This window comes from Spodoptera frugiperda, chromosome 31 (assembly GCF_023101765.2).
Source record: "Spodoptera frugiperda isolate SF20-4 chromosome 31, AGI-APGP_CSIRO_Sfru_2.0, whole genome shotgun sequence".
Lineage (NCBI taxonomy): Eukaryota > Metazoa > Arthropoda > Insecta > Lepidoptera > Noctuidae > Spodoptera > Spodoptera frugiperda.
In genome coordinates this window covers 5,328,981-5,349,861 of record NC_064242.1, presented here as the reverse complement: position 1 = coordinate 5,349,861, position 20,881 = coordinate 5,328,981, and the positions used below count along the sequence as shown (strand labels likewise).

Here is a 20,881-nt window from a genome sequence, read left to right as displayed (position 1 = left end):
CAGATGCGCATTGGTAAAGCTAAACTGTGAGAAAATTATTGAAAAAAAAATCGTAGTCGTAGTCAGACACAAACATGCTGAGGATTTCCACTAACCAGGGCTAAGTGCCTTTTGATAGCAGGCATAACACAGTTGAAATGTTTTAAGTTAGTTTCCTGGAAGGACAAAATGTTGGGTAATGTTCCACTTGTATAATTCTTGGAAACAATATGGTATATGGAATATGTATCTGGATATTGGTACCGTAGGCCTATTTACCACGCTTTCCAATCTTCCCAATCCTCGATTTCTCAACAACACTTGGATTCCTAAACCTCAAAAAAAAAGACCGACAACGCACTACTAACGCTTCTAGTGTTGCGGGTGTCCGTGGACGGCGGCGATTGCTTACTACTATCAACTAATCCGTCTGCTCGTTTACCTTGTTTTAAAATGTGAGAAGAATATTTACCTACATTATTATCATTGCACATTGTGTACTAATATAATAAAGAGACAAAAGATATTCAAAATTGAATGCGAATACTTATCATTTTATAATGTAGGTACGCTACCAAAGAAAACCAATTGGTATTAATAGAAAATTCGAGAATAAGCAATTAAGTCACCGTACCGCACATGTGAAATCATTGACAAAAATGTAGATACACCTAAATTCTTCGTTTAATAATAAATGCGAGGCATCTGTGTACTCAACACAAAGCCTTGGAGTATTCGAATAATTTATCCATTTCTGTCCTCATGGAATTGACATCTTTGTAAGATTTTTTTCTTCTGAAGGCCCATCGCAAGTATTTTTTACTTTAACGCGTTTGAAACGTTATCATGCCGCGTTTGGCGCTCTGATTGGTCGGTTAACTTGGAGCAGCCAATCAAAGGGCAGAAATGCAGTAACGTTTCAATTGTATAAACGTAAATGTAAACTCGTATGAGGCCTTTAGATGATGTTAGAGACACATCAAACGTGTGGGAAATTCGTAAATGTAGCAAAAGTTATTCACTGTCAATTGTTTACGAATCGGGAATACAAATAATGGTACAAAGAAACAGCATTAGTTTGTGTTGCTAGCAATATTTTTATTTGAAGTTCCCTTTTTGGAATAATAATAACGGCTTGTTACTATGTGTAGGTGCCTTATAAAGTAATTGTTTGCTTTTGAACTTTGCTGTTTCCTGAATCAAAATATGTTGAAATCAAAGGATGTTTTTCGTATACAGTTCGCTATCTTGTTATATACTTTTTTATGCTACAAGCTTTTGCGCTGTTGCTACCAGCTAAATTCAAAAGACTTAAACCAATAATGTTTTATCGATGTTGATACCTAGTATGCCAAAAAAGTACTCAACTGAAGATACTGTTGACATTTTTTTATTTATCAATTCAATATCCCCATGCATCTACTGGTCAGCTTATTTGATTAAATCAGTATGTGTACCGTATACAATAAGTAATTCCAAAATAATTCAATAAAAAAAAAAACTATAGAAATTCAATAAACCCTACATAAATAAAATAAGTCAATTAATAAAATATTCATAAACATATTCACAATCAGCTATTATTGATTTCCATCGAATTATTCGCCTGAGTAATCATAATACATATCGAATTATGGATGTAGTTACTTTTTTACTCGTTTAGCAGCGAATTTGGTTTTATTGTGGCATATCTCATATTCGATTACAGTAGCGGAGGCTTCAGTAATACGATCAGCGTCCTGCCTTACTTTTTCATTTCCCAGATTTTATGAGACCGAATAATGTGGAACAGGAAAAGATACGTGTTGCTATAAAGAAGAAAGTTGGATATATTCTAACATACATTACAGTGTGTGTATTAAAATCTTGAGTTCTTTATTAATTAAATGTTCAAAAGTTTTTGCTTGGTACGTAATTAGGTTTGGTTTGGTACGAGCAAGATTTTATGTTTCATATTTTAGACATTTTGCTGTTACTTTCTTGTTTAAATATGTAATGTTTGGACTGTTACATGTTTTAGGGTATAATTAGGAGTTACGAATGTGTGTACTTAAACGTGTGCTTTTGTAATTCTTGGATAAAGCCAGACAACTTTTTGAATAAATTAAGTAACCACGACATAAGAGGTTATCCAAATGTGGGGCAAAGTTTACAACCTAATTAATATTACAACCTAAACATGGCCAAAAATACATTAGGTATTATAATAAGCCACCTACTTATTTTCTCAGCAGAAAAATGTATGACTGTTATTTAAAACATAGCGAAACAAATAATAATTTTACAAATTGCTCTAAAATAATCATTTTTTAAGCCCCAAGAGTAGGTACGTAGCGCCATATGTCCTAACATATTCCTAAAAGCATTATCAAAAACAAAAACATGAAAATAGAAATGAATCCATCAGCTGCCTCTGACATCGGGTTAGAGGTCTGAGGTCTTACAAATGAAGGCGAAAAACGTGACGGACACATTTACACATAATCCCACTTTAGCTCTGATATTAATAATATCCCGTCGGAAAAGTAAAAATGGTCAAACAGATTGCTTTCATTTTTTTCCTCGCGAAGATTTGTCTCGGCGACACGTGTATATGTCACCATGTTTTGCGACTAGCAGTTACTACTACAGGCGAAATACTTCTCGCCACTTCTCGCCTGCCGGTTAAGTCATCCGAAACTGGCTAATGTCTTTTAAATAATTTCAACGTTATTGTTTTCGTAATAAAGACATTTAACGGTATAGAATAACTCAATGTGCATGGTATGATGGCATCTGTTGTACCTACCCTCATGTGATTCTACGTATCGCATCTCAGTTATCTTTATTTAGCCATTCTCTTTGGGAAAGCGATCATAAAAACACAAAGGACATTACCCGAGCCCTGATTTAAAGACAAAGACGAACTTGCAACCGTTTCCTGATCGGATGTTTATTTGTTTTTCCCTCAGAATTTGCGTTGGCAAACTTTCGTCAAATGTCTGGGTAATCAAATTTAATTTCGTTTCTCTTCAACTTTAGGGACTTTGAAGAACTTGTTTTGCAGTTACAAAGTAGGTAGGTATGTGTAGTTCATTGAGTTCTTTTTCAAACAAGTTTTCTAAGAGATTCGAGCAAGTACTGAACGAAAGTTCTGTCATATATTTACCTCCACAGATCTTTGATAGCAAAATAACGCTCCTTTCAGAATAGCTGTATTGAATCTTACGAACATTGAATAGCTATCGGATCGCAAAAAAACCGTGAACATAAAACAAAACCACATAACTAAGCTCGTTTCAATACGCCGCAATAATTTCGGTATCGGCATAACAATGTCTTAGAAATAGAAACCTATTTGGTACAAGTGATCGTAAAAATGTAAGGTTTCCCCACACGAGTGTACCAGACCGTATCAAATGTTGTTTTCGTCGGGGACTTGCAATGTGAGAGCGAACCTATTTCTCGTCGTCGCTAATTCTCGTGTCTTTACGGGAATAAGCTGACCAAGTTTCCTCACTTACTCTTAAACTTTTCCCTTTATAGCTTGTACCTTCAGATAATACGAGGTAAAAGTTAGAACGGTGTACAGGAAAACTACCCATTACGGTAATTGTTGGTCGTTATTTGTATAATAAGGATCGCTTTTTGATTGTGGTGCGGTAAATTTAGTGGAAAATTAACATTTTGTGGTACAAATGGGTGATTCGTTGCAACTGCAATGGCTTCCTTTTGGCATGTTTATTTCTTTCTTGTGTTGAAGAAAAACATTAAGTAGTTCATTTGAATTGTTTTGTCGTTTATTTGGAATGTCTTGTGGTATTATGTTTTTTTATAGTGGCTTGAAAATGGCGATGAAAACAAAGAAGTATCAAATAATATTGATCGTTAAAAATTCATAATTTTGTAGTGTAAAATTACACGTATACAGTGTATATGAAAATAATAGTTTACAACATACTATCTCACTAATATTATAAATGCCAATGTTTGTGAGTTTATAGGATACTTTTTCTCCCACGGGGATGCAGGCAAAACCACTGGCAGAAGCTAGTATTAAATATTTTTAATACATTTTATATTAGTTCATTCAGTCATTTTAATCAAACTCAAAACTATGTTAAAATTATTTCAAATTTATGTACAAAAACAGACTACGTGCCATAAATTATACTTAACTTAATTTAAAGTATTAAAACATCAACTACAAAACAAAATTCCACTATCAAAACTACAATAAAATAAAACAATGTTCTTTCACTAAAACACTATCCTCATTATTCTTAGACGACATTTATAAATCGCTCAGAATAACAAACAACAGAATGTTACCCATTTTATCTCGAAAATTTACATAAAACAGCTCTCAATTACTTTTTCAATCCAAAACAGTGTCAATTAAAAAGAAATCTCGAAACATAAAATCGTTACAAGCCGTCTGTAACTTAAGAAAAAAAAGTAATAATACCTAATGGGATTTAGTACATCATTAACCTATAAATGGCCACTGCTGACCAAAGCCTCCTCTCACATGGAGAAGGTTTGAGCATTAATCACCACGCTTGCTCAATGCTCAATAGAGGTTAAAACAATACACCTACATTTTGTCTGCTTATTTGTATGTATGTATATGTCTACATATTATGTCTATGTGTCTACATACAAACAACGTAATGCGTCTGTATTACGCAAGAAACTATTACACATAATTAAATACGATTTTTAGTCTTGTATTGCAATACGTTTATGGAATTATAAACTTCATAATGACTTCAAATCTATACCTCTAAAATCTTGCGCAAGAACCAGTTCCAAATAAAATTTTGATATTACTCTTTTCGTTACTATCTAAATATCCACAAAAGGTTTTTAATCAGCAAACGTGGTACAGTCGCCGTAATAATGTCGCAGTCTAAATAGAAAACACAAAGAAAACTGGGAGAATAATGTTCCTACATATTATAAGTTAGGAGTTGGTTTCGCTCACCAGTCTTGGCCGTCTAGCCAAGTTCATGTTGCAGCCAAATGGGACAACATATCCCTGACCTGTTTTGTGCGTTTATTTTAGGGACACTTAGTTGAATTTGTTGTTTTTATTTTTCGTTTTTTTTTTCGCTTCTGATGCACCAATTGTATTGAGGTTGTGTAGTTGTGAATATTATGTTGTGTCGTTCTTTAATTTAAAACAGCTTGTTGTTGCTCATTTACTCATCATCTGCATCCATTTCTTTGCATTTTATAAATTTGTTCGGCAGTCGCTTACAACTTTGCGGTTTTGTGGGAAATGTCTTTAACTCCATTGCGTCACCTTAATGGCAATAGTTAGGCAATAAAGACTTGGAATGGAAATGATTCCGTGGACCCAATTTGGAAACTCTACAAAAAATAAGATTTAAACCACGGATTTACAGTAAAATGTTGTAAAAATGGTCATTACGTAGTAAGAACTGGTATTTCATAATATATAATGGTTAACCAAATATCTCCGGTACTGATAGGTTTTGTATAATTATAAAGAACGTAGTGATTACATTTTAAGTCAATACCTAACGAGCATAAATAAAAACAATTGCGAGAACGAAAATAAAACAAACTTTAATTTAAAAATAGTTACCACAATTATCCATGACTTATTCAGAAATTATTTAGTTAACTAGTTCAAATTCGCCCAAAACAACGAGTTTCGACCGCAAATATATCTCCTTAGAGAAAATTCCAATTATTTCCACGATATCAAAGATAATAATGTAACAACGGTAATGTACCGTTGAACGGCAATGGACATTGGAAAGCCCAAGCAATTTTAGACACAGAAAAATAATGATAAGAGGAAAATACTCGTATTATTTCACGAAATAAAGATACTAGATGCTCAATAAAGTGGGAGAATTGTTAAATGAATCGTGATTTTAGTTGTAAGTCTCTCAGTGGGCGGTCCGTGAGAAGCCAACTCGATATTCTATACGGCTTCCGGGGTGCTAGCCAATTCACTCACACACGAAACCTCATAATAATATCGAGTTTTATTGTTGCTAATATTTGTTTTTTTTTTTTTTACATTATTGTCTCAGACTGTAACGGGAAATTTATGTTTTGATGTTAGATTCAGGATCTTTAGTTTGTTTTAATTGATTGGGTAGTACCCATAATATAAATTTAATTTAAAGTGCATTAGCTATTATTATAAGTGCATTATTTAGACAGTGAATTGTTTAATCAATACAGAAGCTTATTTTGTATCAGTTTAATTATAAGACGAGGCAACGAGTCAACACTAAACTTATCCAAAATTGCCAATGAATCGGCTATATAGCAATCAGGATTTTCAACAACCTACAAATTACAACAAAGGACGATATAAAATAGTATCTCAATCCGAGAACAAAAGACAATCACAAAAGTAAGGAGAAAAGAAATAGCGGTAATTTGCACCCGTTGTCGCATAAAACTTATAGTCGGTCTTAAATCTTTCAGTTTTTGAGACATCCATTATACCTAGGTAAGCTCAATGGTTTCACAAACATAAATTATTTCAAATACCGCTGTCTTTTGAGGTAACAAATAAAACAAGTTAACTTCAAGAAGATTTCAAAGAAAATCGGCTGACTAGATTTATTCGGCGAAAATTTTGAAGCTATCATCGTATGAAGTCGTACGAGCGCGCCGAAGCATAAAAGACGGATTTTACGATTGCGACTGTGTAAATAACTCATTTTGTGAAAATATTATTTGGTTTTATGCTGCGACACTGGTTTAAGCGTGGTATACACATACGGGTACTACGGAATAGCACCAATTCTCATAGAATCGCGACTGAACTCGACATGCGTCGATGACGTGGCTGTGTGTGTGATATCGCCTCAATTTTGACACAAAACAATTATTTTTATTGGGGAAATTTCGTGTTCATATTTTGTGAGTGTTGGCTTCGTTCCAAAACGCGAAGGTACGGAAGTATAGGGACCAAATGCCTAAAATGGCAACAACAGTAAAAGCTTTTTCGCGTTTATCGTGCGATATCTGTATTGAATGAACTGTGACCGAGGCAAAAGTTTATCTATTATCGTTGAAGTCATATTGTAACGAACTGTTTGGCAAGAAAGTCTTGGTAAAACCATCTTGCCAAGTCCGAACGATTATTTGTTGAAAAATGTGACTACGCCTTCCTATTGTGGGTGCAGTGAAAAAATGTGCAACGCCCTTTACAATATCAAATGGTGATTCTATTTTATCGTCTTGGCAATGTGCCGGTGAAGATATAAAGTCTTAATTTCGGTCTAATAACTTTTCTCGGCGTGTTAAGCTGAGTGTAACGAAAACCTATTGTAGCTTAAGTATGCAAAGCAAATCACTTAGCAAGATTAAATTCAGTGAAATGAAGTTTGCTTATTTATTGTGATGCTACAAAATGTGAATTTGTATTTTGGAAATGTGGATTTAAAGTGTAATTTAATAAATCGTTGTAGGCACTGTAAAGTCTGAGAAAGGGTAACTAACGAATTGAAAACCTGTAACTTAATTACGATTAAAATTACGTGTAAATTCTTAAAATATCTAAGCTATTTTTTTTTCACTTAACAAACGTCTATTAAAATTTAAAATATCACCTATGACACGGTCAAAATGTGATCATAATATGCGCACATATTATGATATATGATACATGCAAAGACTTATAGCTAAAGAAAAACATACATAGCTAATAATAGCTATACTTAATTTAGATTCCAAAATTCTTTAAAAGTTCATCTTTGAAGTCCGTAATCGTTAACATCAGGTTTCTGGAGGCAGTTACTCATAAAATATAGCTGGGGTTAAAGCGAGACGCATTTTTACAACGAAATTCGCCCCATCTTTGCGGGGTGATTCCGGAAAACAGAGATGCTTGAATTTGTAAAGTAGGTCGTCTGTTGTCAAGTCAAAGGACTGTTTTGATATTATTTTATGTTGTTTTTGGTTTTTTTATGTTTTTGATTTTGTGGTCAGACTCTTTATTATTATATTTTTTTTGCGGTCAGGTACTACGTTTAAAAGTAGATAATGGTTAATAAGCAATTTAGCACGTGGCTTCGGAATTGATTCAGGTGCAATATTTAAGACGTACTTTTCGTACGACTTAAGTAAAAATCATTATAACCAGTACTTACAAGAGTAGATATAATTAAATTGTGATATATATTTTATTATTCTATAAGAACTCCATAACGGCTACATAAACATAATTCTTACACCGACAAATAACATAACTCACGGCATTATTACTGAGAGTTAAACAAAAAATCTTACAGCTTCACGCTTCGTATCGTTTTATAGCTCCAGATTACAGAAGCTTAGAGTCAAGTCTCATAAAAAATTTAAGATTTATAGGTCCCTAGCGGTGTACCCAATAGCTTTTATTAGATTTAAACGATGCTCACACGAAAATTATTATGATAAATTGTCAGTACGTTGTTACAATATGTTTGTCGAAGAACTTTGTTGTTTACTTCGAAATAATTGTTAGTTAATTATGTAGTAGTAATTTGCTTCGTTGGTTAATTAGTTGGAAGTCTGAGAGACCAGTTAAACATTTTGTTTGAAATTGGCTGAAAATAAATATCTTCGTGCTTTTTAGTCCGTAGGGATAGGCAGAGATGCACATGGTTGCAGCACTTACGTTATTAGTCCAATATTATAGGAGGTGTGTCTATTCCTATATAGACATTTCTAGACTCCGTGCTACTACTAAGATTTTTTGCAAAACCTAAACCAGCCATACTTTGGCCAAACCGGGAACGAATCCGAGACCCATGCCCAGCACTTGATACCAATAGATCAACGAGGCAGAAAACCATTTCTTTTGAAGATTTCTCTTTGAAATTAATTAACATAAGACACGTTACAACTAGCATAATCTACATCAAAACTTAATTAGGATTACACTATAAACATGACATTTGACATTACTAGCTTAAAGATATTTAGTTTAGTTACACAATCACCTATCTACAGGCCAGTGGCTAGCCTAATTTCTAAATTAATTTACCCTGAAGCACTAGCAATACTAATTAAGGTAGCGACGTCTTAATGCGACATTTAACAGCGAGTGTTGAGGTAAGGATGGCTTCGCGAGTGACAGTGTGATTAACTATTATAGGTTTGGTGTTGATCCGTTTGTGGTTGATCGCTGTCTTGCGTGTGATGTGTCTGGTGTACTGTCTATGTGTTGTGTGTTGTCTGGTATGTATTTTTTGTGATTATGATGTACCTGCTAGCGTAATCTGTAGTTATATCTCAGTGAATTTTAGCATTTATAATACCTAAGTAGGAAAAGCTTATGGTTATTTTAACTTTGATTCGGTATTTATTATATTAAGATAATACACAAACCAACACACTCACTTTCCTATTGTACTGTATGTATCATATTATAATGTATTACACATATTGTAATGTATGTAGCTTTCTAGTTACCTACTAAAATTGTACGGGCAGAAGCCCGTCATTGTCATTGATTTTTCCAGTAACCAAAACGGAATCTTAAAACACTTTATAGTCATTAATATCTGCAATATTCTGTATAATCGTATTGGAATTCTATTTAGGTACGAGTAGGTACCTTTTCATTTAATAAATTCCACTTCCAATAAAAAATAAAACTCATATTTTAGCCTTTTAATCAATACTCAAAATATTACATTACGTACATTGTTCACGTCCCAAAAATATCTCGTGAGAAATAAAACAATCGTGTCCAGAGTAAGACAATTTATTGCATAAAACACTGCTCAGGTCATATATTGACGGAGAATCTTAACACCGCGATGTACAATATGACGTCACGGCACAGTGTCATCTATTATTTAATAAAGGTACTAAACTAAGAACATTTGACTTGACATTGACTTTTGTCATAGTAAATAAATAAGTAATGTAAACAGAATAGACATTCCGCCCACCATGGACGGCTCTGTCCATCAACCAAACATGACAATATTAACTTAAATTAATTCGTTCTTGACTACCCATTACAATCTAAATCTAGGGCCTTATATCTACAATACAAGTTCATGCTTTATGTAATAATATATAAATTTCATCAATAAAATGATAAACAATAACTAAGTATTGACAGGTAAGATAATTAATTTAGATATAGGTCTTTTAATCTCATTATTTTTACACCGTATTGTTACCACGCGAGTAATATTGTCCAAACCTGGATGTTTATTTGTAATGATACCGTATAGCCATCTAGCGGGTGGAAGACCATCCTCCTTCACCAGAACTACGTCTCCAATCTCAGGTTCAGGCTTACAATCTGTCCATTTATATCGGTGCTGCAATTGAGTTAAGTACTCTAGTGACCATCTACGCCAGAAATTTTGAAGCATTTTTTGGGTAAGATGCCACCGCTTCAGATTACTAACAGATGAATTTTCATAATTAACATCAGGTACAGTTACCAGAGGTTCACCCACGAGAAAATGCCCAGGCGTCAATGGACACGAATCCTCTGGATTATTAGAAAGCTGAGAGATAGGCCTCGAGTTTAGGCAGGCCTCAATTTGAGCCAGCACAGTTGTCATTTCTTCAAATGTCAATGTACTGGTGCCTATAATTCTCTTTAAATGGTGCTTCGTGGACTTGACACCCGCCTCCCACAATCCTCCAAAGTTTGGAGCATGGGGAGGTATGAAATGCCATGTCGTACCATTCATAGAAAGGAAATCCGCTATCTCGGAAGCTACCACAGACTTTTCAGCATTGAATAGTTGTCGCAATTCTTTTGCACTACCAACAAATGTGGTCCCGTTATCACTCCACAGGTCCAATACTCGGCCACGTCTGGCTACAAAACGCTTGAAAGCCGCAAGAAAACTCTGAGAAGTCATGTCGCTGACAACCTCGAGGTGAATGGCTCGAGTGGACATGCAGACGAATAAACATATATAACCCTTAGTGGAGTGACGACCACGACCTTTAGAGCTTCGGATGCTGATTGGACCTGCGTAATCCACACCACTGCATTGGAAAGGCTTCTGAACAGACACCCTGGCCTTCGGTAACTGACCCATCATTTGTTGATTTGTTTGTGTGGAATGTCGAATACAGATTACACACTTATGAACATGTTGCCTAACGAGAGTCTTTGCATTGATTATCCAGTATTTGGATCTTAAGTAATTCAACATCAATTGCGGCCCGCCATGCAAAGTTCTCTCGTGAGCCTCTGCAATCAAAAGATTGGTAAAGTGTGATTTGTGAGGAATTAAAATGGGATGCTTCATATTCTCATCAATCGAAGCCCGGTGCAAGCGGCCGCCAACTCTTAAGATCCCGTCATCGTCAAGAAAAGGACTCAACGAGGTAAGTCTACTACCCTTATTTAATTTACGGTTCTTTTTCACAGATTCTATTTCATCACTAAAGGACTGGAGTTGACAGAGTTTGATACAGGTAAGTACAGCTTCATTTAATTCCTTTGTAGTTAGCCAAGTAGTTATTTTAATTTTATTACGTTCTGATTCTTTCATTCGTAGAAACCTTCTACAGTAAGCTATTACTCTTATTAACCTACTGAACTTAGAAAATCTAGTTAATAGACTGTCATCAAATTCTACTGCAGTTGCATGACATTTTCTTTTTATCTTTCTTTCTTCTAACGTAGTTTCTTGTATATTTCCTCTATTATAGTCTATTTTTTCATTCTGTAACCATACCGGACCTCTTTTCCAGAGTTGCAGGTCGCTACATTCAGAAGGGCTAACTCCCCGAGATGCGCAATCTGCTGGATTTTCCGACGACAACACATGTGACCACTGACTTCTATCCATAATGGTAAGTATTTCGGAAACACGATTCGCGATGAACGTTTTCCACCGACTAGGGTGGCTGCTTAACCATGCCAATACGACGGAGGAGTCTGTCCACGCATATAAGTGCTGTTTGGGAACTTCTAGAGTTGAAGCGACTTCTTGAAGAAGTTTTGCTAGTAAGACAGCTCCACAGAGCTCTAAACGAGGGATTGATACCTGCTTAACAGGAGCAACCTTGGTTTTTGAAGTCACCAAGGTTGTATGAATTTGTCCTTCTCTATCAATGATGCGAACGTATACCACCGCGGCGTATGCTACATTGGATGCGTCTGAAAAGCCATGCAATTCTAGAACCCTGTTCTCTTTGCTAGAGTTGATCCAACGAGGCAGACGAAACTTAACAAGGTTACAAAGGTTCTTCCGAAAGTCAAGCCACTCTTTTAGCAATGGTGCAGGTAGTTCCGCGTCCCATTCGATCCCAGTCATCCATATTCGTTGAATGAACACCTTCGCAGTGATGATTATCGGTGCTAACCATCCGAGGGATCGAATAGTCGCGCTATGTCCGAAATAACCTTACGCTTCGTAACTGGCAAATCTAGCTCATTAAGCTGAATAGTATAAACGAACTCATCATTGTCTTTGTCCCACGTTAAACCTAATATCTTTGAAATTGCATCCGTTTTTAGTTCCATGTTCCCTTGTGTTTGTGGTATTTGTTGACCGTCTTCAATTAATCTATATAATTCCCTGTTATTACTAGCCCACTTTTGGAGCTGAAACCCTCCACGTTTAAGTAGCTCCGATATCTGCTTGTATATCTCTACACCTTCCTCTATGGTTTGACAGCCCGTCATAAGGTCATCCATGTAGAAGTCTGAAAGAACGCGGTTCTTTGCTAAAGGAAATTCAGCGCCTTCGTCCTGAGCTAACTGCTGCAATGATCTTACCGCCAGGTAAGGCGCCGATGATGTTCCGAACGTTACTCGCAAATGACGTAATACCTGAATTTCGTCATCTGGATTCTCACGCCACAATATGCGCTGAAAATCTGTGTGATCATTGCACACCCTAATCTGTCGATACATCTTGACGATGTCCGCGACCAGACAGATAGGTTCACAACGCCACCGCATGATAATATGACGAAGTTCAGGTTGTAGAGGAGGACCCACCATTAAATCGTGATTAAGAGATACCCCGTTGCTACCTACACATGATGCATCAAACACGATGCGCACCTTTGTTGTACTTTTTTCATTACGGATGACGGCATGATGAGGTAGGTACACACAACCTTCTTTATCCTTATCTTGTACTATATCCATATGATTAAGAGCTATATATTCATTGATAACAGCTGAATACTGAGCCTTGAACTCTGGATTCCTTAGAAATCGCTTTTCTAAGGTTAAAAAGCGTTTAAGAGCAATGTCTTTTGATCCACCATATTTACAAGCAGGATCGCTTGACCTGAAGGGCATGTGCACAATATAGCGACCAGATTCATCTCGTTTGGTCGTGCTCTTAAATATTTCTTCACACCTTTGTTCTTCTGGGGTCAAGTAGACCTTGTCGCTAACGCCTTTGGGTTCAGCTTCTAGTTCCCAGAATTGTTTGAGGAGTGTATTCTCATCTGTGAGAGTAGAATGCAATGTGACGACTGTATTGTGGCATGTCTCGCTTTGATTGATTTCACCTACTTGACCAGACAAGATCCATCCTAGTCTTGTATTTTGTGCGATGAGTTGACCAAGTGAACCTCTGATTAAACTTTCTAACAAAATCTGGCCATAAACTTCAGCACCTAAAAGCAAATCAATCTTGTTCGGAGTATCGAACGAAGGATCTGCTAAAGTCAAAGACGAGATTGTAGTCAAAACGTTTGCCATAACTTTCCTTTCCGGTAAAATAGTCGTCAATTTCTTTAAAACATAAGCCTTAACCGTGATAATAAAACTAGGGTCAACGCGTGATTTTACCTTAATGAGAACCATCGAATTTAATGAAATTGTTGATTGGTCTTGATCACAACCTATACCTGAAATTGAACCTTTAGTTGGTATTCTTTTGAGACCTAAGAGCTGGACTGCGGACTCCGTCACAAAGGAAGCCTGAGATCCCTGGTCTAACAGAGATCTTAATACTATAGCAGTACCGCTCTTTGATTCCACTGCAATCAGCGCAGTAGCCAATAATATTTGGCTATGACTATTAGCAAAACAACTTACAATATTAGTGGAATTACTCTGGTTTGAAGTGGCAACAGCAGACACACTGCTTTCTGCAACTTGATCAGGTTTGTTACTATCACCACCTGATTTGGAGACATTTTTGAGATGAAGAAGACTATGATGCTTCTTTTTACATATATGACATCTAGTGGACTGGCGGCATGTATATACGGAGTGATTTGCCCCTAGACAATTATAACATAAACCGTTTGTTTGGACAAAATTACGACGCTTATCAATATCGAGACCGGCGAACTTTTTACAATTAGCAAGCTTGTGGTTATCCTGACAAAATATACACAATATAGTCGATACATGAAGTGACTTGACTGGCACATTACGATTGAACTGACGACCTTGACCTTTGTTATCTAAAAATTCCAAAGACCGAAATCTTTGTTCAAGGAAAGATTTGAACTGATTCATTGTAGGCAATTCGTCTGAACAATCACTAATTTTCATTTCCCATTGTTTACGTGACTCAGTATCTAGTTTTAAACTCAATACGTAAATAACTATAACATCCCAATGCTCAACCGTTATGCCTAAATTTCCCAAAGCATGCAAACATTCATTAGAAGTATCTAATAACTCCTTAATAGCACTAGAAGATTCTGTTACAATATTTTTTTGACTCATAAAACGTTTAATTATACAATTAGCTAAATATTTTTTATTGTTATAGCGATTCTCTAATTTACTCCAACAGGTTGCATAATTACTACTAGTAATAGGGATGTGCCGTAAAAGACCTTCAGCCTCTCCAGACAAATGTGATTTCAAATAATGCAATTTTTGAACGTCGTCAAGTGCATTATTATCGTGTATTAAGGATTTAAATAAATCTCTAAAACTAATCCATTCAGAATAACTTCCAGTAAACATAGGCAATTCAATCTTAGGCAATTTCACAGAACATATCTCTTTAGAACCTTTCGCAGAAGATTCAAGCACTTTAGCTGAACTATCTGAACGAACAATTTTTTTCAATGCTTCCTTCAACTCTGTTTTATACTCAGTAAATAATTCTTCCGTAGTCTCATAAGTGTTTTTTATGTTATATTGAGATTTTTCATAATCAATAGACTTAACAGATGACACAATTTTCATATGAGTTTCAAAAAAGGCTGACCAGTTAGCTTCTAAATTTTCTAGTCTAGTTTCTATATAAGAACTGGTTAGTCGCTCCTTAGGTGATTTCTTAAAATTAGACCTTGCTTTACTGATAGTAGACTCTAGATTAAATTGTAAATTACTCAACGCTTCCATGTTGATATCAACAAATAAAGTACTTTACACAAACTGTTCGGGAAAGTTATGCTAAGTCCGTAGTCAACACGTAAAAAATCACAAGTCTTTGAACTTATTACACTTCGCTGCAAAATCGGGCATAGGTTCCCCGTAGTTCACTTTTTATCGAAATTATTCTAAGTCCAAATTGTTAAGTAAATTTTTCTAAGTTAATAAGGTCTAAATTTGCCTGTTATTGTTAAGTCTCAATGTATTAATTTAGTTACTTTGATATTATAAAGTACTCACAGTTTGTCCTCGTATCACATCACTTCACTGTCACTCACTTTTACGTAGCTCGTCGCAATGATATGCGGGGTACTCCTCCCCCCGCACCGCAGCTGCCGCGCACGCCAACAGGAACCACCGCCGACCGCTGTGTACCACTTGTACATATACGCGTAAGCGCCAAACTTATACGATCCGCCGATGCTGCCCGCGCTGACGTTACACTCGCGCCACTCGCGGCAGGTTGACCATGCAACCCTACGACCACAGGAAGACGATGCACACCAGTCCTTCACCCGGCTCCGAAGGACCACTTGTTCACGTCCCAAAAATATCTCGTGAGAAATAAAACAATCGTGTCCAGAGTAAGACAATTTATTGCATAAAACACTGCTCAGGTCATATATTGACGGAGAATCTTAACACCGCGATGTACAATATGACGTCACGGCACAGTGTCATCTATTATTTAATAAAGGTACTAAACTAAGAACATTTGACTTGACATTGACTTTTGTCATAGTAAATAAATAAGTAATGTAAACAGAATAGACATACATCCATTAATAACATTTCATAGAAAAGAAGATTTATATTATAAAAATATTAAAAAATCTGCATGATATAAAATGGACTGAGTTGAATTGGCGCATGCAGTAACTGTGTCAGCAAAAGATCGTGCAGGGATCCCGGCCATTTGATAGCCGGAACATTCTATGATGGAAGTTAAGCTTGAAATAACGCATGACTGAGTGCAGATTTTAAAAATAGTTTTAGATAGGAAAATGTCCCTTTCAAACGCGGATATTTTGACACATTTCTGCTAGGTCATGTTGAAATATGCATTTGATTGGATTTTGTTAGAACTATTGAAACATATTTTACAGTTTTACAAGGATATTTTAAACTCTTGGCAATGTTTTCACGAGTACGAGATTTTGATTAGGCACTTAATTGAATTTTTGCTTTTATTTATATGCTGCACAGTTATTTATCCCTGGTTATCATTGGTTTGTTTTACTGTTATATATTCTTAATCTAATTTTTGCTAGGATTCCACAACAAAGGTAATAATTATAATTGCATAGCAGAAATAATATTGTCTCAGTCTGCCCCCGTGGGAGACAGGCGTGAGGTCATGTATGTACATACATACATGTATGTAAGAAACAATAATATCATTGAACAAAATTAATTCGTCCATATTGCATCCGATCGATCGCAAGCACCAATAGATAAATTAATCGCAAAATAAAAAACCTCAACACGTCTTCACTTGTACAGAATTTCCTCAAGATACACTTGAAGAACTAATAAAAAAGTATACAATTTTTATTCAAGCCTCGTTCCCAATAAAAATATGAAAACCAAAACAAAGGTCACCGTTGGGGCCAGACACGTTGTCGCCAAATGTGGCATTAAGTTTGCCCGAAGCGGGGATATTATCGCAACAATATAATGGAACTTATTTTGGCGGCTTTTATTGTTTTTGTGCAGAATTTATTCGTGAAATATTATATAAGTGTAGTAATTATTACAAGTTTTAAGATGATTTCAGTAATTTATAAGTAGGTGGTGGTTTCATAGCAGCAAGGATAAATACGACCAGAATAGACCAATAATTATTAAGAGTTAATAACCAAATAAAAAAAAAACTTTAAAAAAATCTATATTACATATAATAAAATCGTAGAAAAGTGCTGTCTGTACATTGAAAATAAAAATAAAAAAAATAGCAGGGGTTATTGTTATGTCGATGTCGAACCCAAAAATGTAATTAACTTTTTTTTTGTCTGTTTGTCTGTTTGTCTGTTTGTCTGTTCGTCTGTGCGCGCTAATCTCAGAAACGGCTGATCCGAGTTGGATGCGGTTTTCACGAATATATTGTGGGATGCTTAAATTTACATTTAGTGTTTGTTTCATGTCAATCGGTTCATAAATAAAAAAGTTATGTCAAATTAAAGAATCACGTCGAACATTCTATGCTTATACCATTAATCTCCGCAACTATTTGACGGATTTGGTTGAAATTTGGTACAGATATAGTTTAGAACCTTAGAAAGGACATAGCTATATTTTTATTTCAAAAATCAAAAAATAAAAATAAGAAATAAATTATTTATAAATAATTCTATGTCGATCGTTACACGACTTCGGTTCATGTTATTGTTTTAATTCATCGAAAAAAGTAAATAAATAGTAAAAAGGTATGAAAAAAATAATATCAATATAATAAAACATTTAGTACAAAGAAAATGCTCTAACGGAGTATAGATAATTCTATGTCGATCGTTACACGACTTCGGTTCATGTTATTGTTTTAATTCATCGAAAAAAAGTAAATAAATAGTAAAAAGGTATGAAAAAAATAATATCAATATAATTAAACTTTTAGTACAAAGAAAATGCCGGAACGGAGTATAAATAAATAATCCAAGTTGTCTTTCGATTTCGAATCGAAATAGATCGCGTTATGGTTTCGTTACATTCATTTGGTTGGGTATCGGCCGAGCGCTTCGGTACTATCGTAGAAAAAGTGTATTATCAGTCGTATGATTATTTGTCTGTAGTGGTCCTGCTGTTTCGTATCTTCTAAATTGGTTTCGTTGTATTTGTCAATTAATAAGTTTATTTGTTGGGTTTTCCTGGTTTTTTGGTTAAACTATTTAATCTATACTAATATTATAAAGCTGAAGAGTTTGTTTGTTTGTTTGTTTGAACGCGCTAATCTCCGGAACTACTGATCCGATTTGAATAATTCTTTTTGTGTTGGATAGTCCATTTATCGAGGAAGGCTATAGGCTATAAAACATTACGCTATAACTATTAGGAGCGAAGAAATAAAGGAAAATGTGGACAAAACGGGGGAAATTATTAATTCTTGAGGGCTTCCGTTGCGTGCGCTGCGAAAATGGTTCAAGATACGAAAATTATATGTATGAAAGAATTATTCCTCTTAAAATGATCTAAAAAAAGTCCGCGACAGTATATGTCTATCTTTTAGGAATAACTTACTAGAATCGTTTTTATGGTAATCAAACTGGGTCGAAATTAATGCATTATTTGTTAAGAGTTGTATTAACGAAAAAATATTAATCTTTATCGAAATAAATGTGTTGTTCATTAAGAGTATTTAATTGTGAACAAAATTGTCTTTGACATCACTAAACTTCAATAAACATCTTAGAAGATATTACAATTTTAAAATAACTCCGATATAAAATTCACCCGCGCCGCCTGATGTGCGAAACATGACGCTGCCAGGAAGAGAGGCATTGTTTGCGAACGACGCGGAGCCTGGTGTAACTATACTCAAAAAAATTATAGTCTTACTAACGAAGTAAAACATTTTTTGACCATCGAAAGCGTTTGTTTACAGCGTAGAATGGCAAAAAAGCGGTTTACCATACGCCCACATTTTATTGTGGCTGTCTAACAAAGTATAACCAGATTCTACGTATAGTGCAATAATATCGGCTGAAACATTTGACAAACAAAAAAATCCAATTCTTCAATTTATTGTCATAAAAATATGATAAGGTATAAAAATATGGTCCTTAAGGATTTCATAACCTTGCGTCACCATGTATGGAAGAAAACATTTGTTCTAGAACGTACTCTTTCTTTTTTTTTTGAGGAGGGAAAATCATCCGTTGGCTACTCCTGACTAGGGTGAAGCGAGAAGGAGTGTAAAAATCACCCCGTTCTGATTTGAGCCGGGGCCCCGGTAATCTTTTACGTTGTCTGCAGCACCGGATCGGGCATCAGCCCTATTGGGTCCCATCTGTAGTGGCCTGGCTCTTTGAGGCGCGCACAGAACGCGACGCACGGTACGCACGGGTCTGGTTTTGATCGGGCGACGAGCTACTCTTACTAGCCGTCCGCAGACCCGCGCTTACGGTGGCCGGGGATCGTCACGAAATCCTCGACGCCCGGAGTGTCTTCTGCGGCGGCTGGGGCGTGATGAGGATCGTTCCCTCACGCGCTCCGCCTCCTCCTTAGCTAGGATGACTGCTTCGCAGAAGGGGGAGACGGCGTCCCTTTCCCCTTTCGCTCCGCACCTTGGCCTGAACTAGAGCCGGACGTGAGAGGTTACCGTCGCCATTCACATCCCTGAGGACATGGCGGCTCAGCACATGCAATGCACACCGCCACTGTATGCTCCACCATATCTTCTGGGCGGTCCTCACAATGACGACACCCAGAAGAAACGTCCGGGTGTTTCCTCCCGCCGAATTCGAAACAGGTACCAACCGAAACTTCCGTGTCCGGTACCTACCTGCGTCAGGCGGTAGGTGAGGACGCCGTGACGCCTCTCAAGCCACTCTTCAAAGAGGGGACTTACCACTGCTATAACGCGCATGTAGCGAGCCCATCTAAAAAGTACCCTAGGAATTTTATTTCTGAAACACAAACCTGGGTGGCGGTTACCCAACCTATAGGCGCAGGTTTCCGGAAAACAGTGGAAACACATATAGTATAGAAATGAGTGTGGATTGTTCCTTATAATCATAATGCAGTGCTATCACGAATTTTCAATGCACAAATTAACCGTGGGTAGCTATAATTTATGAAGCTGAGAAAGTTGTTTACAAAAATAAATATAATGCCTAAAATAACTATTCCACGCGGACGAAGTCGCGGGCACAGCTAGTAATTGGAATAAGAAACAGTTTTTTTTTTAATGTTGCCGCACTCTGTGATTTTTTCTCTTTCGTCGTGGGCGTTTACTAGCAGACAAGTTCACATACACTTGATACCCAGACCAGAATCAACGATTTGTGGATCACACTAAGAGTTACTCCTTGTGGATTTCGAATACGTTGCGCGACGGCCGGACCGACCGTACTGATCTTACTAAAAGAATCAGGCTTAAAAATCTACAATCAAAGTTTTTAATACAGTACAATAACAACCATATAATTATTTTTTACATAGAATGTGTAATTATTTTTTTCTTAGAATGTGATGTTTTGTTTGAATATTCTCATTTTTCATTAGTGTTAAAAGTCCAGAGACTTTATCACAGCGAAAAACAACGAAACATGTGAGTATATTCTTTCTATATCATAAAACCAGTATTCTTTATTTATTATCTATTAAGTGTGGGAGAGCCATGTTTCGGCACGAATGGGCCGGCTCGACCGGAGTAATACCACGGCCTCACAGAAAACCGACGTGAAACAACGCTTGCGTTGTGTTTCGTTGTGTGAGTGAGGTTACCGGAGGCCCAATTCCCCCCTTCCCAATCTTCCCCATCCCCATTCCCGAACAACAACCCTTAAATTCCTAACTCCCAAAAAGCCAGTAACGCACTTGTAAAGCCTCTGGTGTTTCAAGTGTCCATGGGCGGCGGCGATTGCTTACCATCAG

The 20,881-nt window shown here is 36.2% G+C and overlaps 2 protein-coding genes across 3 annotated transcripts in view; one reads left to right on the top strand and one right to left on the bottom strand.

Annotated features, from left to right (window-relative positions):
* The window catches only part of LOC118276473 (trace amine-associated receptor 1), a 75,945-nt gene that overhangs the window by 40,802 nt on the left and 14,262 nt on the right, over positions 1-20,881 (top strand). The gene's annotated exons all lie outside the window — the stretch shown is intronic.
* LOC118265152 (uncharacterized) lies at positions 12,287-15,259 on the bottom strand. The gene is made up of 2 exons (XM_050707183.1): positions 14,863-15,259; positions 12,287-14,073 (listed from the first exon to the last, which is right to left on the bottom strand). The coding sequence occupies exons 1-2, from the start codon at positions 15,257-15,259 to the stop codon at positions 12,287-12,289; spliced, it is 2,184 nt and encodes a 727-aa protein (XP_050563140.1).

Excerpts from the sequence above, each read along its gene's own strand:
- LOC118265152 (XM_050707183.1), bottom strand. The coding sequence starts at position 15,259 with ATGGAAGCGTTGAGTAATTTACAATTTAATCTAGAGTCTACTATCAGT. Across the intron at positions 14,074-14,862 it reads ATTGCCTATGTTTACTGGAA|GTGGTGATAGTAACAAACCT; the intron begins GTTATTCTGAAT and ends TCTCCAAATCAG.